Source organism: Xiphophorus maculatus, chromosome 6, assembly GCF_002775205.1.
Source record: "Xiphophorus maculatus strain JP 163 A chromosome 6, X_maculatus-5.0-male, whole genome shotgun sequence".
NCBI lineage: Eukaryota > Metazoa > Chordata > Actinopteri > Cyprinodontiformes > Poeciliidae > Xiphophorus > Xiphophorus maculatus.
Window position 1 is genome coordinate 5,593,196 of NC_036448.1, and position 24,534 is coordinate 5,617,729.

At 39.9% G+C, this 24,534-nt stretch overlaps 1 protein-coding gene across 9 annotated transcripts in view; it reads left to right on the top strand.

Annotated features, from left to right (window-relative positions):
- The window catches only part of tnk2 (tyrosine kinase non receptor 2), a 58,551-nt gene that overhangs the window by 4,060 nt on the left and 29,957 nt on the right, over positions 1-24,534 (top strand). For 2 of the 9 annotated variants that reach the window (XR_002752864.1, XM_023335015.1), the window contains exons 1-2: positions 2,207-2,271; positions 3,162-3,367. Coding sequence is in view for 8 of the 9 variants with exons in the window: in XM_023335015.1 (XP_023190783.1) it covers positions 2,208-2,271; positions 3,162-3,367 (270 nt within the window). In the remaining variant the exon portion in view is untranslated. Of the gene's footprint in view, positions 1-2,206; positions 2,272-3,161; positions 3,368-10,225; positions 10,888-14,988; positions 15,728-24,534 lie in introns of those variants that run through there. The other 7 variants (XM_023335016.1, XM_023335017.1, XM_023335020.1 and 4 more) reach the window with 7 other exon arrangements.

The window sequence follows — 24,534 nt, forward strand, 5'->3', positions numbered from 1 at the left end:
TGTTGTAACTCATTAATTCAAAAGAGTTATTGTAGATGGTGATGGCTGTGAGCATCAATAAGCTAAAGGCAAATTGTATCATGTAACAAAAGCAAAGCTGCAAGAGCACAACACATCTGAGTCAAATGATGGGGATTAAACGATGACACCTCGCCTTCCCCACTGAGCCCCTCCAGACTAGCGGCTGCAGCAGTTAGCAAACACCTGGTGGAACTGCGCATCTGCTGAGCTCATTATAAAAACCTCTCGGTGCAACTCTCCTCAGGACGGCTGCCTACGAGATAATGGAGCGTTGTTATGAAGTGCGAAAGGTAGAGAGCCTGAAAAAGTAGGCGCTTCTTAAAGAGACGGAGGACCAATTTGAAAGTGTGAAATTTCCAAGTCACATTTCTTTTACTTTATGTTTTTTGCCGGGGTTGCGTTCGGAAAAGAACCCGTGATAGGCAAAATCCGTGAAGTAGTTATCTTTATATTTTACAATTATTATACAGCATAATTAAATACTCTACATTGAACCAAAGAACAAAACCTGTTTTCAGGCCCAAGCATTTTTAAGCAAATATAACGCTTTCCTACAAATAACTACAGTAAAATAATCATTTTAGTCATCAACACAAAGTACAGTAGTACAAATTGTGACTCGCGTATTTCACTGTTCCTCTGACTGTGACGCTGCGGCCTGACTCCGCTCTCTAGTGGCTTTTTCTTCTGCAGCCTGTGGTGCAGGTGTGTTTTTTCTAGAGAAGAACATAGTTATCGGTAGCTGTTGTTGTTGCTTTTTTTTCGTCCGGGCAAAAACATTTGCCAAAATTTGCTGCATTACGTATATTTAAATACCGTAACGTTATTGGCACACAGGTAGAGAAGAAGCGCGGAGACTGTTTAGCCAATCAGGACGCAGAACACAGTGCACTGTGAAAATAAACTGCACAAAAAAATCCGCGAGGCTGTGAAAGGTGAACCGTGTTACAGCGAGGGTTCACTGTATAAAGTATTGTTATAACAAGTGATGGCACTATTTGTGATAAGTACTTACTACTCTGCCTTCATGTAGCTTTAAACTTGAGTGGCATTCCTTTCTTAAGTCACAAACTTTAATATACGGTCAGGTAAAACATTAATTTTATCATAATTTATTATGATAACTTTAGTATAAAATGTTCTTGATTTATTGTTGTCAGGGTTAATTCCAAGTAAGTAATACTGAAAAAAATCCCATTGTCCGTATTGTCGGAATTGTTCATTTTATACTTTTCCCCACTGTTTGTTTTATTGTTTATCATTTATTGCGATCAGTTTCTTATAAGAATTTTGATTTATTGCTGTTGCGATAAATCCCAAGTAATGTTAAAAAAACCCCACACACAATGATGCCACAAAATATTGTGATAAAATTGTAAGTCCGTATCGCTCGGCCCTAAAACAACTGTTGCCAATGAAACCTCAAAAAGCACCACACATTTACTCACTATGGATAATGCTAAATCTGTTGATGCATGTGGAGTCTTTTTTAAAAGAGGCCCATTGTGCGTGTTGGCTTGTGTGTGCGTATGTGAGTGCGTGGGTAGGGGTGTCGGTGTGTGTGTGTGTGTTATTTTTAGCCTGTCTCGCTCTCTAAGCGGACAGGGTTTCCTGTGCCAGGGCAGGGATGAAGCGTCAACCTCCCTCTGACTGTTGCATAACTAAAATCCGAGCCCCGCTGGCATCGATCGTTTTCAGTAGAACAATACGTTTTATGGGTTCGTCGATAAATAATTGACAGCAAAGCGGCTGGTCGTCACTTAAAAGCTCCCCCACTGTAAAGTTTCGTATCTGAGTGATTGGTGCGTCCCGCTGTCCTCTTGCGGTCCTCGCTGGTCCATTTTGTCCCAAACAAAGGAGACAAAGGGTTCAGTTGTCAAGCCTGTGTGAGGGTGGAGGGGAAGAATAGCCTGGTGTTTCTCCTTGTTGTGGACTTCTCCTCTGATACTGAGGGTTCCAGTCAGCTACATTACTCGGTAGTAGTGGGTGGGTGGGCCTCGTCCTCGTGTGTCTGAGCGAGACCGATTTGTTTCATTCACTCTGTGCTTTCCTGCGCAGGGCCCCTCAGGCATTCTGGCCCCAGCCCCCAGACATAAGTCGGAATAATGTCAAAGTCACTTCACAGGGCTGGGAGTTGCTTCCGGTCCAGTCCTGCTGCAGCCTGTCACTCAGCCGGGCGGAACTTGATGTTCTCGGTCGTGTTTTCAGGATTTGGGGTCCGTAACGACTCTCAAGATGCGAGGATATTCAGTATGGTGTAGTATTCTCAATCTTACACTTATATTTTTCACACAGAATATAAAAATACACTTTTTTGCTGTTACTTTGCATCATGTTCATAATAAATATAGTTGTAGTAGTTTTCAGATTAAATCAGGGCTTCCAAAACTTTTCCGTGCCATGATAGCTTCTGGCCGGTTATTCACTTTGCAAACCAACAGACAGTGCTACAAGCATGTGTAAAGAAACATCAACTATTACAATGATTTTTTTTCTTGCTTTTATTCTCTTTTCTCAATAATTATTACATTTGTTTAGCGTAAGTGCTTCCTCATATCTATTGACTTTGGTTAGCCCTGCTGCGCTAGCTTGAGTAGCAAAGCTGCTTGATAAATTTGACTGGCAGCCAGCCAGAAAGACGAACATGTCAAATAACATTTTGATAAATGGTTTTAATATAATTTAGAACAATGACTGAAAAATGGATCGCAATTTCTAATTTAAAAAAAATTGACAAAACATGTTTTACCGGTAGATGAAATTTCTCTCTATGCTTTAAAAAAAAAAGAAAAGAATTATTTTATAGTGATTGATAAATAGACTACTTATAATCGAGTCCCTGATGAGATATTTGAGAACAATCAACTATAAAACTTTAGGCAATTGAGAACAGTCATTAAACAAAAAGGAAAGAAAGAGAAGGGTTGTTTGTGTTTTAATATTATTACATTATCTAAATAATAATATCAAATTTGAATAGACATTTTTCAAACAACAAAAAAAAAACGAGCTGATTCTAAAATGGTGGAGGTTTGTCCAAATGCCCCAAAATAATAGCGAAATGACCCTTTACCTCCATGCTGAGTGAGAAACCTGCAGGAGAAACTCATTTTCTGTGCTTTTATTGTTTTTTTTTCAAGGCAATTCCAACAATACAAACTCCTGGATTTCTGTTCGTCAATGGCTTCAGAAGAAACGACGCGGCCGCACACCCACCTTCAGGCACCATGAACGCCAGTTCAGGTCGCCTCGGCGGACCGGGAGCTTCGTCTCAATACGGCCGACCTGCTGTCAGTCAGAGCAGATGCTGAAAGAAAACAAGATTACTGAGGCTCAGCTATTCCAGGTATGAAGCTCGAGTGCATGTGCACACGTTAAAATATGATTATATATTCAACGAACCAGACGGCTATCAGCAGCTATGATTGTTCAGTGGAGTCAGGTGTGACTGCATGCTGCGTTTACGTCACACGGTGCGGAGACAGGCTCTTGTCTTTGTGTATGTGAAACGTGATGTATTGCCCTCTGTGTGCTGTCCAGTGTGTGTGAACAGAGAAAGCTAATATATAATCGGGGAAGGTGAGAAGGGCATAAAGTGGCTGTAGAAACTATTGTGACTGAAACACTCAATATGAATTGAGAACTGCATGAATCTTACTGTTGGGATTTTTTTAAAAATCTTAGAATCAGTGGAAAATAATTGGGGCTGTATCTTACAATTGTTTTAGTAATTAATTAATTTATCGACTTTCTGACAATCAGATTTAGAAAACACATTCTACAAATTATTCATTTCACCACTTCAGCCTTTTTTGATTAATAATATATTCAAACATGCCCACTCCTCAGCAATAAAACTTTTTTTTCTTCTTTTTTTTTAAAATAAGAAAATCAAAATGTTTTGCATAAAATGCAATAACAGCGTTTCTTTAGTAAATGTGAAGTGGGTGAGGTTAAAACTGTAAATATGTTTTGGCTAAAACATATTTACAGGCAAAGGTGTTTTTATGTTGAATGCAAGATGTATGTGTATTTTTGTACACTTTTGACTTAATTACTGCTCTGAGGGGTTTTTTTCTCAGCAAAATAACCCATTTTGAGTGAACACTCCTCCGTCAACTAATATAGCAATAAATTAATCGTTAACTGGATATAGACTCAAAAAAAGGCAATTTTCTGAAAGCAAAAAAAAAAAATCCAGAGGAGTTAAGCAAAACCTGTACAAAAGTATATACATTTTACATTGAAGATAAAAAGAAAACATTTTTTGTAAATGTGTTACTCAGAATTCAATGTTTAGTTTCATCCGGTTAAAATTCTGTAAAAAAAAAAAAAAAAAAATCTCAGCTTAAACACCTTTTGATAAGTCAAGCAGAAAAACTTTCCACACATTGGTAGAAGTTTTTTTTCGGCTGCATATTCATCCTTCGCAACAAATGATCAAGCATACACTAGAGGAATGCCCTGTTGTTTCATTTTAGGCAACACGATATTTATTTTCTTATTTAAAAATAAATTGAATTGTTTATTTGCATCTTTTAATGCATTTCTAATGTGGTATAAAACAGGCTCAAATGAAAAATCTGCAGGACGCTTATCCAATTAATTGATAAATTGTCAAATAATCGATGGCTAGAATAACTGCTAGTTGCAGCCCTGGCGTAATGAAACGATTCAGACGGCAGATTGAAAGTCGCAGGATTGTTGAGTGAACGGAAGCCGGACCGCAGGCGGATCTCCCAGAATAGCAGCGGTGATCAGTGAGCGTGCTTTTTGTGGCCTCAGACGCCCAGACAGAGGAGAACGCCGGGGAGAGCCGGCCTCCTGGAGGGCAAGAGAGAGAGAACGTAGTGTTATTTTAACCGTGAACTTCACACCATAACCCCACTTTCCTCCCTCTTCCAACCCACCACTAGGGTTTCCAGCCAACCTGCCTTCTGTCCTTCTCTTTTCATTTTCGCTGATGGATTTTCTCTTTCTTTCTTTCTTTTTTTGTCATTATCCCGTCGTTTTCTGGTTGTCCCAGCAGATAGACAGGCATTGTGTTTGAGTCGCCCCCTGCGGTGCGGTGAGCTGTGCGTTGCCTTTCCGGTGCATTGTGTGCTAGCTGCGGCGTTAATGCATCGAGTTTCCTCATTGAGTCTCCCTGTAATAGATCACCTTGTGACATCGGCATTTTAGAGCCCCCTGGCTGAAGGAGGGGACGATTCCATGGATTTCATTTCAACATCTCTGTGTAAAAATAAGCCACAAAATAAGGTAATGTCTGGGACGCACACTGAGTATATGTAGTCGAAATAACTGAGATTCGATAAATCTCCTCCGTAAATAAAAGAACTAACAGTAAGATTATATTTCAGTGCCGTTAATGAGTAGATATTCATATGTTATGTATGTAAACCCAAGTAAAAGCGAACAGGAGATTGTAAAACCACAAAAAAGGGGAACTTCAGGTGAGTCTCCATAGCAACCGGGTATTGAGAAACTTGGCATTTCCTGATTGTTGAAAGCAGAGTGTTTGGGGAAGTGTGTGTGCTTTAAAGCTGCAGGGTGTAACTTATATATATAAAAAAATATATATATATATATTTTTTACACACTTGTTGAAACTGTCACCATGTAATGAAAGCATGGCGCGTTCACGAGGTTGATTGCCAGCGGTAAGACTCTCCTCCTGGCTCTGATTGGCAGTTTTTGACCACGAACTGTGCATTTCTTCAGACGGCAACAGCAAAAAAACATACATTTAAAAAAAACCCATAAAAGTTACATGCTGCAGCTTTAAGAGAAAACATTCTGTAAAGAAACCTTTTGTTATATCTTAGTTTTCCTTCAAAAGGATACTCTAGGATGTACCACAACCCTTCAGAGTAAAGGCAGAAGGAACAGGATTTTACTCCCGTAAAGACAAATATGACTGAATAGAAATAGAACAGAAATAACCCTTATTTTCCTGATAAAATAAGATTAGCAAAACCAACAGTAGTAATAATATACCGTAAGATAATGCAACATTTCCAAATGCAGCACTTTGCGTTTGCAGCATTGCACAATTTAATACCTCCATTTTGTTTACAACACAATGTGTTCAGCAGCTCTACTACATGCAGTCAGCGCCTCAAGATGTAACTTGTATTATTGCTTTTATCTCATCTGCTCTCTCTTGGACCGGAAGAGCAGTTTACACATTGAGTACACAGACACACACACACACACACACACACCCCGTAGAGAGTGATGACGCAATTATTTTGGCGGGTCGGCACACACTGACAGCACGCCGACTATCTCGTGTGTTCATTTCATGCGGTTCCAGTAAAACAGAAACTCTAATAATTTTTGGGATAAGAAAAGGTTAAAAGGTTAAAACTGCATACATGCTTAGAGATTCTTACTATTGGATCTTTTTATATATATATATATATTTTTTTCCTTGGAAAACTGATTGAAATAGCACACTGGCATTGGTCCTTGGAGGGCCTTTTCTGAAAATAGACACCTGACATCAGTGCAAGATAAGATAATTATTAACACCTAACTTTTGGGAAATTCTCTGCAGTTCTTTCCATCTCAGCTAAATTACTTCAGCTCTACAAAAAATAGTTTTATGAGTTTCTAATATGTCTTCCTTAGTCTTTGGAATGAACTATTTTTATATTCTTCTTTATGTTATTCTTCAGGTTTTATTTTCAGTTTGTTTGATAAATAACACATTTCAGATGCATGATTGGTAGGAAATGATTTTATTTACGCCTGCTTTTGAAAGACTTCACATTTTCCTTCTCCTTCGTGCTCTTAGACTGCCCCCGTGTGGCTGGAAAAAGTAATTAAACCAGGAAAGGAAACACTATTTCAGCTAAATTCATTTGTATGAAGTTTGCATGTTCACCGAGATGGTGCTACTTTATCTCATGAGCTTATTTTACCTTCCAACAAGCCCTCGTTTTCCGTCCCATCTGTCAGATGGACCTCTTTGGCCTAAGCTACAGCGCTATTGATACTCTTCAAACAAGGGCTTTTCAGAGTGTGGGCAGCGCCACCCCTTGGTGGGTGCCAGACAGATTTAAAAAAAAAGTTGTGCATTATTGTGAAGTGAAATAAAAATGTCTTTCAAAGTTTGTTGCACATACATTTCTGAAATGGGTGGCATGCATTTGTATTCCATCCAGTTAAGTCGATGCAGTGCAAAGTTACCATTACAGGTGTATGTTTTTGTTGTTGTTGTTTTTTTAAGAATGTCTTCACAATTTTTGCACATGTAAAATAGAAAATTATGTTGTTTTTTTTTTCTTTGCAAAATAGCTAAACCAAACTAATCCAGCTCCAGCTGTATGTTTTTGGTCATCTACCTTTCACCAGGTGACCTTCCTGGGTTGCCCTGTATTTATTTCCATTCATTTTTGCACACGCTCTGATCAGCTCGCATGTTGCTACTCCACAAAGCATTTTTATAGAGGCTAAAATGTTCATATTGGGTCAATAGCTGCGCTTCCATTCACCATAAAATTGCACAAATTTGAATTTAAGAGAATGCCGTGTTTTCATTCTCCTAATGGGAATGCAGCAATAATAATAATAATAATAATAATAATAATAATAATAAAAAAATAAGGGATGTTTTTTGATAAAAGGTTTTTGCGTTATGATGAGGGAGTTTTTTGGTTGTATCAAAATTATTTTGAAAAACTGCAACAGAAGCGCTTTTTTCAATCACAAGTGACTTGATGAACAATTGCATGTTACTACTGGCGGAAACGTCAAAGAAGACTACAGAAATTAGTAGGAGGATCATGGCTCCTCATATTTTGTTTACAACTTATTCACATGTGATTTTTATTGCGTTTCTTATTTAAGGGAAACACAGCAATTGTGAAATACTTTCTTTTTTCCCCCAACATAAGCGGAATATCGACAAAGTTTTGCGCACATTTGTAATGTAAGCACAGCTACTCATCTGCGCTCTACACAAGAAGAGTTTTTCGATCATCTTCGCCGCTATGGTCAGATTCCGACTGTGTGTTTCTTAAACAAAATGTTCTGGACCAATTTTCTGACTATAAGTTTGCCATTTTTAATTTTTTAAACAAGTATTCCTATACTAATAATAAAGCTTTTTTTCTTTCTTTTCATAAAACATCTTTATTATGCTACATGGTGCACAAACTGAAGGCCGGACTTGTGGCGTGACCTGGTTTCCAGACAGCAGGGTCAGGCGTGTGTGCCGACGGTGTAAAATGTGGAGTAGTTTATGGTCGTCGTCCCTCCAATGTCACTGAACGCACTCATCCCAAACCTCCGGCTTTAACTCTCGGATCACTTGCATACATCTTCACAATCTTTGTGTGTGCTGGTCACAAAAGCACAGATTAAGAAACGGGGGCGTGAAGGTGAAGGTGGGTCCTTGTCCCCTTTAGTCCTGCGAAGTTCCTACACCCTGTATGGCTTTTTCTTAAACCCCGCCTGTTTAGCCTGCGGGGTTCGGAGTGTGCCAACGCCATGTGCGATCACGTGCCCCTTCCATGTTTCCTACAAAGTCAATATGAGACTAGGATTAGATGGCGGGAATGTGTACTCGTCTCCTACGCTCTTTTGCATACACACAAACACACACGCCCTCTGACGTGTTGTCCTTTAGTTTCCTACCCTCACCTCTGTCCGCAGAGGATTTGCAAAGCGTGCCTGCACCTCCCTGATTTGGCTTATGTGGAAATCTTTCTGTGAAAGGAAATGAGAGAGGATTTGTGGAGGATAATAGTTTCTAAGTTGGTTTGAGACACAGAGTAGATGGGAGTTATTAGCAGGTCTGACTCTGTGCCCAACACAGTCTGACCCTAACCCTGACCTCTGGCTGGCATTAAGTTTAAACCATCTCTGAAGGTCAGTCTAGTGGTCATGATGTAATTATTTTTAGAAAAAATGTGTCTGCGGTTGCTGATGCCATATTTCCTTTTTATGGTTTCAAACTTTTCACTAGACCTTCACCCTCCTTAATGTTGGATTCAGTTCAATTCAGGCTTTATTGAAAACTCAGAATGCTGCTCTGTATTAGAGATATAAAGAGAAAATTGAGACGCACCAATCAGAGGTTTTTAGGCGATTATTTCTGACAATCGATGAATCTGATTTAAAATAAAAAACTGGCACATTGTGCAGAAATTTCATTCAAGCCTGTGAAATACAGTGAAAGCTGACAAATAAAAAAAAATAATTCCATTACTTTGAAGAAAAAAAAGGATATAAACACAGCCTAAATGACAATAATATAACATTGCTTTAATGAACCCTTTGTCATTTGTAGCAAATCCTGCATCAAACTATGCTTCTATTCTGCTTGACTTAACATCTAAACACAGTAGTGCTAACCTGTTTATGTTTTTTGGATATAAACTGATTAATAACGGATAAAACTGTCAAATATTTTCTTTACTTAAATGCAAATATAGTTTTGCACAACTTTAGCTTAATTATCGCTATAGGTATGTTGTCCTTTCAGCAATTTACTCCTTTTTGAGTCTGCATACTCTGTTTAACAATTAATGTGGCCAGTGATTTTTTAAATTTTTTTAATTAAAAGTTGAATTAGTTTTACTACTGTTAAAAAAAAAATAGACTCAATGTTCAGATATTGTAAACAGCCTACAGCACCACATGTTACCAAGTAGCACGGTTAGCATAGTTGGCATTATCAAATGATTGTTCTTTTCCCTCTCTTGTATAAAAAAAAAAAAAAAGTCAAATATTTCTGGTCAGGAAAAACATGACCAGTCCTGGAACCAACTGGGTGCTGACTGGATACCACAGCAGATTTCCCGACCAAATAAAGTCGATATCAGCATGTTAGACTTGTCGTGCCCTATAAATAGCAGAAACACAAAGACGGATAACATTAATCATAAGAACCCGTGAAAATGTCGAAACTGGAACTGTTGCCGTGACAGTCACACTATGTCTACACAGAAATTGCAGTACCTTTGTAGTGAACGCCACACGTTCACATTTTTTTCAAGAGCTTAATTCAGGATTAGAATATATCCTTTTTTGTTTGTCTGATGACCTCAGCTTTAATGAGGATAACAATTTAACGTGATGCGGTCTGAGCAGACATTTATTGCACTCCGTAGCTAAGAGGAGGCCTTGACTTAGGCAGGTCTCTGTTATTTACCATCATATTTTTCCTTGTTTCAAATGTGTAACACAGTTAATTTGTTGGAGTTGGTATACATTTCATTGTGAGAGTCTGCTTTACATTTCTCCCATAACCGGTACATTAATCACACAGTTCTGGTTCTGAGTCTCAACCAGATGTGAACACCTGCTCTCGTCTGTCCTCACAGTTAATGGGCCGCCAGTTCAACAGAATCTTCCCGTAATAATTCCCAAATAATCCAGAAATATCTATGCATAACTTTTGTGGATGTGGCAGCAACTTCATATGAAACTCTTTAATGATTGCCTTGATACAGAGGATTTAGAAAATATGGATTTAACTGACCCATACGGACCAATCTAATATAGCCGGGAAAGAAATACAGAGATTCTAAGGAAAGATAAAGCGCTACTGCCCAACAATCCACACTGACCCAACTCTCGCCTCACGCAGCTTCCTTAGTGGGATATGACGTCACTGCTATGTCAGTAGCTTCCCAGAAACACTGACCTCAGTACAGCTGTAGCGCGCCTATGGTTCATATCGACTGCTTCGTAGGAACATGTTGCTGTGTAACATCTGGGAACAGTTGTGGAGCCGTGGGAGGGTGTTACTACGATGTCTATAAGAAGCCTTGCCTCTGTCTCGGTGCAATGCTTTAGAGTGTGGAGCCAGACCAGATCATGCCGAAGCTTCGTCTGGTCTCTGTGCAGAAACAGGTATGTAAGCATTTCCACCTTAAGTGTTATTTAGCTAAATCTATATGGCAACTTATTTTGGCATGGTACTATATTTCTCAAGTAGATATCTACAAACATCCTATTGGATAATTACTTCAAGGCGACTGATTATCGTTGAGCTGGCAACAAGTTGTTTAGCCCTAACTAGTGCAGGGAGTAGCTTCTTATTTTTTAAACAACAAAGTGCCACATTTGTGGAAATATGTTGGAGATGTCAGTGGTTTGACCCTTCTTAAACCTCAGACAGAGAAAACATTTGAGGAGATTGCAGAAACTCCTAACATTGGGTTAAGTACTGTCCAACTGATTATTGAAAACTGGAAGGAAGGTCCGTAACAATCAGCAAACACTTAAACGTTTGACATCAAATTGAAGAAAAACAATAGTAGAACTCCTGGCTGTGTTCAATAGTAAAAATAAAAGCTTTTCCTCGCACACAATGCAAAGGAAACTGGAGGGATTGGGACTGAACAGCTGTGTAGACACAAGAAAACCTCCAATCAGTGAGGCTAACTGAAGAAAAAGAAATTGCAAGGGAGCATAAAGACTTGACTCTGGAACAATTATAGAAAGTCAAGTGGTCTGAATCCAGATTTACCTTCTTCTGGTGTGAGGAGCACATCGGGGTAAAAAGTGTTGCAGATGAAGTGATGAACCCATCATGCCTGTACAAGCCAGAGAGGGCAGTCCTGTAATCTGAGGGTCGTCTCAAGTCCAGACTTTGCACAGTGGTTGGATTCTCCCATCATCAAGACAAGATCCTGGTAAAAAATTGGTGCCCATCTGCAGCAATCATCAGTCTAGAGGAGGTACACCCTGTACAGGTTGCCGTTTCATCACAGGGAAACACACAGAGAAACGACAATGTACACACACTCCCACTAAGCCATTAACTCATGTTTTTAGACTGTGGGAGGAAGCTGTAATACCCACTGAGAAGCCCTCCCTTAAACCCCAACACACTCACATGGCTCATACAGAAAAAAAACAAGGCCGGGATTCAAATCTAATATCTTATTTTTGCAAGGCAACAATGCCATCAACTCGTCTACCGCTGAGAAATTCTTATTCAACTTCTTGTTTTTCACTGAAATCTCACCACTTGTCTCAAAGGACCATGGGTGCCATGCCTGTGAAGTAAAAGGGTTTCTCTTATTTTAGAATCTTCTTCTACCTTTTGTGCTTCATCTGACTTCTTTTTTGAACAGCTCATTGATACTAAAAGTAGCTAAAGTGGCTGCAGGTTAACGTCCACACTGAGTCTTGCCAAATGAACCTCTTGGAGCTTAGTTGTTCCAAGAGACATTCACTAATTAGGAAAAGATCAGATTTTTCCTAAACGATCGTACATTCGTGATTAGTCACCAGTCAATTTCTCCACGAGGGTCATTAGTTGTCAAGGTAGATATAAGTTGTAGTTTGTGGCAAACCTTTTTTTTTTTTTTACAACAAAACAATAATTATTTGACAGGTTTAAATTTCAGTTTTCCTGTCATTGTTACTTTTATCAAAAGCCGATCTACACTTTGCAGTTGAGGGATTTCAGGCGGCCTGTCTCCTCATAGCGAGGATTTTGGAAACCTTTTTAAAGTGGTATTATGAAAATATATTTTCTCATGAAAGTTAAATAGTCTTTTGTGTATTTCTATTTGATACAAAATGTTATCTTACTCAACTTAATTTATAACCCTGATTGAATTTCCACCTTACAAAGCTCACATCAGCAGACACCCCTCCGACTCCTGCAGCTTCTGCATAACCGCTTATTGCTGCCCCCAGAGCCTGAGGTCTACCCACTTACAGTCATAGAGACAGGAAGGACCCAGGACTCGGTGCTTCTGGGACTCTGAGCCGCCATTTATCGGTGGGGATTTAGACATCATGTAATATTTGGGCTGGTAACGGTGTGTTATTACACCCACAGCCTGTCTGGTGGGCTTCTCGCAGCGCTCCATCATGGAGCTAGAGAAGGCGTTTACGTGTTTTAACAGGCTTGGTTTCAGGCTCCCCTGGCAAAAGTTTGATCAGGTAGGGTCAAAGGTTGAGAACTAGAGGAGGTCCCAGATTTAGTGTTTTTTTCCAAGTGGTTTTCCAGGTTTCTGAAGCGAAATTTGGGAAGCGTGGTCTTAAAAATGATTAAATTCTTTTGATGGAGACAAATTTAGATAAGAAAAGCTTTTAATGAATAAAAAAAAATCTACCTGACGTTCTGACAGATGTCAAGTTGTCTTGAATGTCTAAACGTCTCACTGTCTTAATTGGGCAAATTTACTCAGACGTCCCCTCCTCCTACGTTTTGTTTTCCTGATAAGATTGTTTCTTCACTGCAGAATGATGACTTTTAAGTTATTTGGAAATATTCTCACAACCCTTCTGAAATTGTTGGGAAGCAGCAATTCATTTTATATGGTTGACATTGCATGCTCCAGAGCAGCAAATTACAAATACTTCCGCTTTTCATAGAGATATTTACACTGATGATTATTTAATCAAGTGCGTCTGGCTAGTTTTATACACTTCAGATGTAATTTTTGAACCTTGAACTTGGAAAGATCATCCAAATACTTTTTATCTTATCCATATGCTTAAGGACCAACAATTGAAATACTGTGCTTTCAATTTTGGACCTGAATGCTTTTTTCCCCCCCAGGTGTAGATGTGAATATTTTTGTCTGACAGTAAATTAGTATTTTTGTGACTTCTAGCCTGAGAAGAGCAGATTCTGCCATAACACTTAGTGTATGAAGATGAAAGGGAACACTTGAGTATTGTTCAGTCAGTTTGACTTGAGGGAGGAGGGGAGAATTGAGGAAGAAGGGAAACAAACAAATATTGTTTGGAACAGGAATTGGGAACGGATAAAGGAAAACGTGGGCTGGGAGGGGAAATATCCATGACTTGCCTTGAATTTTGATCTTTTGTGAAGATCCCTGTAACAGGTACCAATAAACATTTTAAAAGAATTGTTACTTTTTAATTTAAGTCAATTTACAAAGGAATAAGGGAAATTGTCTTCTATTTCTATTGTTTCACTAAAACATTGCATAAGGTTGGAGCATACAGAGGAATGTTTGCTTATTTCCTTTGCACCAAGTGTATAGATCTTCTCTCTCTCTCAATAGATTTACCTGTATATGCTAAGGATTTTCCTAACTGCAGCAGTGCAACTCAGTGACACATCTCTGTAAAGACCAGCAGGCGGTGTTACACGTGCACATTGTTCTTTCATGCTGTTTTCTCCGCCATCCAGATGTCCGCTTCGTGAGAATCCAGATGGCCTGGATACTCTCTCTGTAGAAGAGAAATGCTTTTTGATGCACACAAGTACACACACAAAGCTGCATGGCCATGTTTTTCTCCCTCTGAGGGAAGATTAACTCTCCTCATTAGGACCCCCCTTCCCTCACACACACACACACCATTGCATCTCTTTCTCCTCCCCTCCTGTCTAATTCCCTGCCTCACCCTCATTGGCTCCCTCTGCGAGGACCACCACCGACCGGACCACTGTGACCGCAGGACACCAGAGCGGGGAGGTGGCGGGGATTGGTTGTTGTTGCCACGGTAATAGAGGAGGTGCCACTCACCAAATCATTGAGCTAAAGCTGAAATGGAAAAAAAAAAAAAAAGGACGGGTGCGGAAAGCAGGTTAGAGGTTGGGGGAATGAACAGAGGAGAGGAGGGGAAAACAACAACAACAATGGCGAGGGATTAGCCATCGACCGTGCAATTAGTTGGTCCATTTAGGGCAAAGCTGTGTCAGAAATCCCCACCAGAACCCTGGGCGTCATTTCCAGAGCTCAGCTGCGAGATCAGAATCCTGGCATGCTCATAGATATACAAAGAAACACAGGTGTGAGATTCTAAAAGCAGCTTTTGGAGGGAGATGGTCCCGGATCGTCGATGTGGGATTTGTGCCATCGATGAGGGAAAGGCGGGAAGCTGACTGTGGCAATCCCTGTGGCCGGGAATAATAACGTTGTAGAGAGAGAGAGACAGTGGGAGTATCGCTGGATCTAAAGAGCATGCGTCAGCATGACGGCAGAATGCATTAGATGAGGAGAGAGACGGTGTCAGAAGAGCTGAGTGCCGTGGAGACGGTTTGAAGGTCTGACAGGTCGGATGAGAGTAGACATCTGCTGGACTCTGTGCCACACCTTGACTGCACTGGAAAAAACTGCAATAAAAAAGGACTTTTTCTATTCCAGAAGAGGAATTTTGTGTGTATTCTTAAAAGCTACAGAATGCAAAAAGGATCCGTTCTTCAGTGCCTTCTTGAATTCTGCAAGAACCTGACACTTTAGTCGTCTTCTTGCATGGAACATTGCCACTGTTTCCCAGGGGAACACATTCCTTCAGCAATCTCCACTCCGCTGGGTCGGTCAGCGAAGGACACCCTGTTGCAACCGTGTGAAACAGTTTGTCATTGTTCAGCCCTTTTTTGTTTTGTTTTCACCCCCTGATGAGCGCTGACTCAGCCCAAATGTCGGAGGGAATCACGTTGGCATCGCAAGCGGCCACGATTTAGCAGCGAGCATAGTTCAGATAGAAGTCATACTGTGATTGTGCCAAGCGATCTGGAATAATGCTGCGTACGCTGTGCTGTGCTTGTCCTCCCCAATGACAGCAGTGACGGCATGGATCTCGATGCAAGCCGACTGACCGGGCCGAGTGCGTGGGTTGCTTGCTGACTGGAGCTGTTGCTATTTGAGGTCTTTGAGAACTCGCGGTCCCAGCGATGGGAGAGACGGCAGAGTACCAGAGGCTGCAGGAGACGGCAGAGTCAGACTACCAGAGCTTGCCCAGTGAGGATGAAGAGGTAAACCTCTCACGTCTGCCTCGTCTATGATGGTGACAAATACAAATTTCAACAAGTTTTACACATTTTTTTGGGTGAAATTTAACCTGAAGTTATATAGAGTTGACTTTGACTTTGTGTTGTTTTTTAAAATCCACCTTGGCAGCAGTGAGAACAGGCATTTGTGCTATTTTGGTGTTGGTTCATGATGAAGGAGTTTCATGTGATTCTAGCGTCTACACTTGGGAGTATTTTTGTCAACGTGAATGAGGTATTTAAAAAAAAAAAAATAATCCAGTAGCATCACTCCTCTCTTCGTCACAGCTGACCAGGGCAGCCATTGTTGTTGCTAGTGTAAACTCCTGCATATTTTTCACACTTAATAATTGATTACAAGTTGTAGATTCATGAGTAACACGTTGATGTTGTCATCGTCGTCTTTAGTCCACTGCTGTGCATTCCACAGCCCCACCCAGGGCTGGGCCCAGTGTGTGCTGACCGCTGAGCTGTTGGAAGTGGGAGCATGAGCTCATTGATGACCTTCTGCCGAATGAACTCGGTGAAAGGCAAAATAGTGACGTTTCATACCTTCCCACATATTCTGTAAATGTGCTGACTGTTCTTTGGTTTTGGAGTTTGTGGGATTCTTGCGCTTCATGGAATATGAAGCTTTTTTTTTTCAAGGTGTATTTTCTTTCACATTGTCTAGCACAGGTGTCTCCGACTCCAGTCCCACAGTCCTGCAGATGCATACACACCTGAATCAAGTGGCCACAGTACTTCGGTCATGAAGTTCTGCAGGGACTCTTTAACAAGTCTGTCATTTCCTTCAAGTGTGCTGAAGAGGGGTCGTTTTTAAAAGTTGGAGGATGTTGGCTCTTGAGGACTGGAGTTGGAGACCCTTGGCAGAATAGTTGTTCTTTCGTTTGTCCATCCATCCATCAGCCCGTGCATCCACTGCATCGGTTTTTCATTCTCTCAGGTCCATGTTTTTGTTCATTCATCTGTAAATCCATCCATCCTTCCTTTCTTAAACTCTGATCAAACCATAGATATATTTTATAGATTTGTTGCTTACTGTTGCATTTATAAAACGGACTAAAACAACCCAAGAACTCTGGAAGTGTGTGTGTGTGTGTGTGTATATATATTTTAGGGGTGAGCGATAAAGACTTTAAAAGTTTCAGCAAAATATTTTGTGATACTATTATGATGACAATTAAAGTAACAAGAAGTATTTATTACTACTTTTTTAGGTAATTGGCTGCGACTGCACTCACAGAAATCATAGCCTTACAAACACAAATACTGCTCTTGAAAAACAAATTTATTGATGATCTCATTGAACAAACACTGGAGAAAACGGTAACACTAACAATCCCAGCAATACAAGTAGACTTGGTTTCTTTTAAGAAATTAATTGGAACTTATCATGAGAGACAATAAATCAAAATTATTATAAGAAATTGATCACGATAAATGATTAACGGCACGTTTGTGTGTAGATGAATAGATGGCATCAGCATTTACTAAAACATGAGCTACAGCATATTAAATTTTTTATCATTGAATAGAATGATATTGATCCTATTGCTTTTCTATTGGTTTCCAAGCACACACTGGCCCTTTGACCACTCCTCTACCTTTAATACAATCCCTGCTCCGAACAAAGGAGCACAGAAGCCGAGCTGAACATGTCGTTTTCTGGATCAGCCTAAATGAGCTGAATGTTCCCTATGTGCCGAGGATCTGTGCTCCACTTCAGTGGAGTTGAGCCGCTGCACGCTGCAGCTGTCCTCGTCGCTGCGGGCTCATTCGGATCGCCTTCTGCAGCTGCAGCAGCTACACGCTGAATAAAGGGACTTGCATGTAGGCGTGGACCGGTATAAGATAGGAACGCTTTCGTGTGGTCTCAGTATTTATACAAAAACAATTTTAACAAGCCTAACATGGTGGAAATGCTTTAATTTAAAACGGGAAGGCGGCAATTATTCGGGCTGGTCCTGAGATATGTTTATTGTGTTCATTTAATATCATTTTTGAATTTTTACATGGAGATGGAGATTTAAGCAAAAATGAAACACAAGCTAGTTTTTGTTGTTTTCAAGACGTATTAATGTTTAATAATATGCGTCTTTGCCATCTTGCAAGTCAAAGTACAACAATATATCAGCTAGTTAATGAGTCCAGCTATTTGCCATTTAATGCACACTGCGCATTTCTTGGTAGCTGTCATTTTTAAACATTAACCTTAATAATTTTGCTACTTTATTTTATTTTAAGTAATACAAAAAGGGGCTGCACAGTGGAGCAGTTGGTAGCACTGTTGTCTTGCAGCAAGAAGGTCGATTGGGTTCGATTCCCGGCCCAGGGTCTTTCTGCACGGAGTTTGCATGTTCTCCCTGTGCATGCGTGGGTTCTCTCCGGGTACTCTGGCTTCCTCCCACAGTCCAAAAACATGACTGTCAGGTTAACTGGTCTCTCTAAATTCTCCCTAGGTGTGAGTGTGTGTGTGGTTGTGTGTCTTGTCTGTCTCTGTGTTGCCCTGTGACAGACTGGTGACCTGTCCAGGATGAACCCCGCCTCTCGCCCGGAACGTTTGCTGGACATGGGCACCAGCACCTCCTGACCCCACTAGGGACAAGGGTGTTAGAAAATGGATGGATGATGGATAATGCAAAGAGAAAAAACAACTCCAACAAACTCACACCTAAGGGAAAATTATGAAATGTTGAGAAGCTGTAAAGCTAAAATTCATGTTTTGGACTGAGGAAATTGGAGAGAATCCACACATACACACACTGGCACATACAGCAAAACATGCTGTGTATGCAAAGTTAATGAAAGATTGAAAAATAATTAAAAAAAAAAAACATCCTACCACATTTGCTGTTCAGCCTTTTTATAAACTGCTGAAGTCTCATACTCTAAAATAAACTGCAGAAATATCTCAACATATTTTGTTTTAAATTCTTTTTCCTCGTGGTGGGAATTTATTGTAGAATTTATCATTTATTGTTTCTCATAAGAATTTAGATTTATTGTTGTGATAAATTTCAGTTATTGATGGTAAATAAAAAACAGACCTGACAGAATTATCAGAAATTATGTTTTTCTCATTTTCTCCACTGTTCACGAGAACGTCAATAAATATTAGTAAATTCAAAAATAGGATTTTTGTGTACAGTTTTTTTTTAAGTAAGTGGCATCCTGAAGAACCCCGTTTCAAATGAAAATATTTGTAGAACAATATTTGTGGCGCTACGAATGCTGTCCCATGCAGTCAAAGACATGCCGTTATCTAAAAAATATTAATTATTTTTTTTATCCTTATCAAGTCCATATTGATATCCACCTTTACATTTACTTAGTGTTGTCAGTTTAACCTGGTGGAAATTGTGTATGCTGGACTTGCCAATTGTAAATTGGAGCTCAGGGCTGAAGGTGAAGCATCGTCCGATTCAGGTCAGCAGCCATTTTCTCAGCGAGTCTTCGATGTTTTTGACAAGACCAGCTTAAAGCAAAACGAACAGGCCATTCCCGCAGATCGCAACTGTGTTTAAGCCAGAGAGATTTTAAGACTCTGATGTGTTTTAAGGTACAGGAAGGTAGACATATTTTTGAGTTTTTGCTTCATGCTGCACAATCAGTCGTGATACTTCTATGGCATTTTGCACCAGCGCCCTCCTCCACCCTCTAAACCAGCTTTACTGGGATCAAACAAAGAATAGCTGAGGATTGGGGTGCATTTGCAGGATTAGGGGGACATCATTGGGAGGGTTGTTATTGTGGTTGGGATTTATGGTTAAGTATGGCCATCAAAACAATCTTTGGGAAGACATATATTCCATGGGGCCTGTTATTATGCAGAGCTCCTATCCTTCCCAGAACTACCCAAACATCATGCCTCCTCGTGTTTTCGCGCTACGGACGACGAACCGTCGGAGACGGCGAAGGGAAAGCCAGGCCTTGTCAGATGTGCGTACTATCTGTGAGGTCAGCAGTGACGCATATCAGTCTGTCTGTGCATGCAGTGAAATCCTGTGTGTGAGGGTGTGTAGTTGTTTTGCTTGCACGGTTGTAAGCGGGATTATTACTGCCATCACTCTGCTCTGGCAGCTTTTTGGCACCAACGAGCTAAACCACAAAACTCATTTTGCTGCCAAACGATTCCAAGATAAACTCCAAGGTGGCTTAGCTCCCAATACCGTACGTCACGGTGGATCCCTGCGATGGAAGTGCATGCCTTTTCATGCCTCAAACCAACTACAATGAGCATCACGTTACGGAGACGAGCTCAATGGGATTGCGTGTTGCAGAAAAGGTCAACTCTGTACCGCTCTTTTAATTTAGTAGAATCTTTTAGCAAACAAGCTTCTACTTTAATGCCAGTTGCTGATAAAATGTTCTACAGAGTTATAGTTTGAGATTGATAACATTCATGCGCTTTTATTGTGTTCAACTTGTGCAGCCGTGGGACTCCTGCTGTTTGAGGGGAAGATAGGTAATAAATAACAGAGAGAAGGTAATAAAGGCCAGATGGAAGCAGCTGGACATGCATGCAGTGGTTCATACTAAGGGTTCATACTTTTCAGATCTATGGACCTACATTTTTGACAATTCTCTTCATAATAGGTCAACCTTAGTCAAATTAAATGGGGAGATTCCAAGGTAAGAGATCAGATCTCTTACCTTATATTCTCAGTTATATGCTTTGTTCTAAACTGTTCCATTGTGGCTCTGCTTGTATAGTTGCCTTCTGCTGTTGGAAAGTGAACCTCTCCTCTGGTCTCAAGTTGATCACAACCTCTAACAGGTTTTCTTCAAGTGTCATCTGGTCTTTGGCTACATTTGTCTTCCCAACTTCAGCCAACTTCCTGGGTCAAGCTGAAAACATATGTCCCCTTAGCACAATACCTCCATGTTTAAGGGTGAAGATGTTTTTTAAAGTGGAGTTCATTCACTACATGGGTCAGAAACTTCTGCCTTTTTCAACCAGAGCAACTTCTCCAACATTTGTTGTGTGTAATTCATTGTACATTAATTATTTTAGGGGTATTAAAGGAAACTGGGGGTAAATAGATGTGCAACCTAATACTTTTTGGATTTGATTTCCTTCTACCTTAGATTGGCGCTCTTTCTTTCTGTCATATAAAAACTTAATGTAACACTTTTGAGGGGTCTGGCTGTATTATGGCTTCAAACGGTTTAAATACTTTTGAAAAACACTGTACCACTTGGTTGACCTTTGTCCCACTTCAACCTTGTGTTTACTCATAACGTTTCATTGGAACCGGCTTGCTGGTCTTATTTGAGGTCTTTAGTTACTTAACTTTGCATCAGTCTGCTTTTTATAGTTAATGATGCACTTTTCCATTTTTGTTCTACTTTCCCTTACACTGAAGAACGCAATTGTTTCTCAGAGTCTCTAATCTTGGCACAGTCAAATCCTCAAGCACTCTCTTTATGGAAACTTCTGCACTGTCCTTTGATTCAAAACTTTTTGGTTTTGAAATAATTTCCAAATAAGTTTTTGTGTTCTTGCATCGTTTGTTTGCATTATCAAACTGATCCAGTCAGTTGCCAAAGTCCAAACTGGGCCCTGAACAGGTTTGGTGCAAATGGTGGCCACTGATGCACTGATGTGAAAATCTTGGCTAATATTGATATCAATATTGCTGTTATGGCTGATAACCAATCTTTACCTATGTCTTTTTAAAGTTTTGACATTGTGAAATAACAACCACACAGCTGGCAATACTTTTATGCTTTAATTAAAACACTCCATTATCCTGCGCTTCTTTATCGTAATATGAACAAACAAAAGTCTCTTGACTAAACCCTTGAAACAGAAACGTTGGCAATAAATATCGGTTGTTATTTGCTCGGTTTTACTGATCAGACTGATACCGATATGTTGAATTGTCTGGGATTGGCCAATACCGATGTTGATGCCGATACATCATCCATCTCTCGGTACCGTCACGCTGGTTGAGACACTCCTTTGAGTATTCTGTCGTTCAACGATGTTTTTATGAATGAGCTTGAGATCTCCTCTTTCTGTTGATTCTTACTGCTCAGCTGTTGAACATGGTTTCTTATGTTCAACAGCTGTGGACTTATTATAGAGAGCATGTGAAAAACAAACCGCATGCTATCAGTTCAGTGGTGTAACGTTGACCAGCAGACGCTCAGAATACTGAATTATAAAGATTTCATCACCAGTTCTAGTCAGAGGTCTGCTGCCACCTTGTGGCCTTTTGTTAGAGCTACGCTCACTGTATACTACAGTGCTTTGATTTGCTCAGTGAGGAGAAACTTGGTTGTCAATTAGACTCCTATTGATTTCAAACTGCAACTATTCAATAAAAGAGCTGTGGCGCATCAAATAAGACTTAAACATTGTGAGAAAAACAAATGGCTTGTTAATGATATGTGAACTGCTGTGCCACTTTTCCATATCTGATTATTTTCTGCCACCATGATATATGATAAGAATGAATTCACCATAAAAGATGTTTTGCTATCTCATTTAACGCCATCCTGGATTGATGTTAATAGGAAATTGCACTTAACACCCTTACTCCCCACTTTTTTTATCTGTTTGATTGATCTGTGAGGATCAATCAAACTTCTTCAGGGTTTTAAGATTTTAAGTTGTCTTTCCTCTTAAAGACTTTAAGTCACAAAAGTGCAAGTTTCTTGATAGAAATAGAAATGTAGAATTCTACATTTCCTAATCCAATGATTAGATCAATCTTTTATCGCTATACACTCAAAACACAGGCCATCGAATGTCTTTTTAATGAGGAGGTTGTAGTTTTGATGCGTTTAAAGAACAGGTAACCAGTTGCATTTTTTACCATCTCATCTGATGGTCACCATCAAAATCTTCTCATACATCCTTCCTCACTTTTAATTTCTTTTGGTTGCAGATGAACCTTTGCACCTACACTTTGACTTTTCCCCACCCATAAAAAAACCCCCACTTCTCTGCTGGATTTTGTTTTCTGCCATTGCTGAATATTTCATAGGAAGAACACCTGAACACAATTCAACCTTTTCTTCGACGTGCGTTTCCGGTGACGAATCCGTTACAGGCTTCTCGTCCAGATGTGGGTTTTTAAGCAATGTGGCGTACTCTCCATCATCTGGTTCACATTAAAGTCCGTTACATAACTGTTCCAAAGCAAACATTATGTCATTAAATTTCATGTCGTGAAGGTCGCTAGGCTGTTCTTCCTCGATAAACAATTGCAACTGTGAAGACTGAGTCACAAAAGTTGTTTGTTGTTTTTAATCATTTTCTCACAGTCGCTTTGTTTTGTACAAAAACTACTAAATAGCTTCTTTGGAAATGGACACTAAAAACCAAACAAACCAAAAGGTACTCGGCACCAATTGAAGTAAAACACTTGTTTTTAAGTTTCCTACTTTCCAGCACACATGAAAACAAAGTAAATGTTGGGTGAAATGCTGAAAAGTGTTTGGGCCGGGGCTGTGTTTTCATTCGGCAGAGTGGTGGAAGAGAGATAAGATGTGGATTTGGGGGATTATAGGCAGGAAATCAAAGGCAGCACCAAATAAAGAAAACACAGCGGTTTGGCCGAAGCCTTTAGAGGGAGGAAGGGGAGGGATTTTTGAAACGGGGGAGGAGAAGGGCGAGGAATTTCCTAAAATACAGCAAACGTCACCGAAGCAGAGCTGGGAAGCAGACTGTGGGTATTAAGAGAAAATGTCTAGATCTGTTTTGTTGACATATAAAAATACAGATTAATTATTGAACGTATTGATATGCAACGATACCGTCACCGAACATAAAGCGTGGAAAATGGTAAAACTTAAAATCCTGACAATGCATACAGTTTGTTTTTTTAAACATCAAAAATTGGAATTTGTCCCGACATCGATAAATCAAAATTCTTATAAGAAATTTAGAACGATAAACGATAAACAATACCATAAATGCCCATCCCAATGATTGACTATTCTGCTATACTGGATAATGGTGACGCAGAGGGAAAACAATATATAAATTTCCAGAAAGTTTACTGATAAAAATCTGAAAAGTGTGGAATGCATTTTCTTCCCACTCTCACCCCAAATCAAAACTTTAGAGAAACACCTTTCCATTCATTCCCTTATAGCTGCATGGCTTTACTAATTTTTCACATCTATAAGCTAAAATTTCTGCTATTTTCTAGAAAAAATATTTTTCAGCTTCTAACAATCTTCTTCCAGAATTTCCCTTTATTGGACTCTAAGACGAGAATCCCCACAGCATGATTCTGTCACCACCATGTTTCACTGTAGGCATGGTGTATTCAGGGTGGTGAACACACCATGTTTTTACTCAATCATGCAATTCGCAGAGGGGTGCTTGAAATAAAAGCCACTTTGTGAAATTATTTTCTGTTTGTAACGTACATCTTTAGAAAAGCAACGAGAAAAATAGCTTAAAATCGGATCGGGTATGAAAAAACTCCTATATCATTTGTAATCCATATGGCTCAGCTCCAATTCTAACCTCATTGATGGTTTTCTTCACGCAGTTTGCTCTCTAACAAACCTCTGGGGCCAACAGATGGACTGTAGTCACAACTTTCTGATTTCTGAAGACAGCTGGTAGCGTTGGATATTTTTTTTTCATGGTTTCAGAGTAGAGGGAGCTGAATGAAAATGCAAAAGTGTCTCATTAAATCATTAACATCGGCACAAAATTCTGCTTGTAAGGCGACAAAACCTGGAAAGGTTCAAGGATTATGGATACTTATGCGAAGCACCATGCATGTGCATTCTCCCTGTGTGTGTATCCTTTTGTGTTTGGG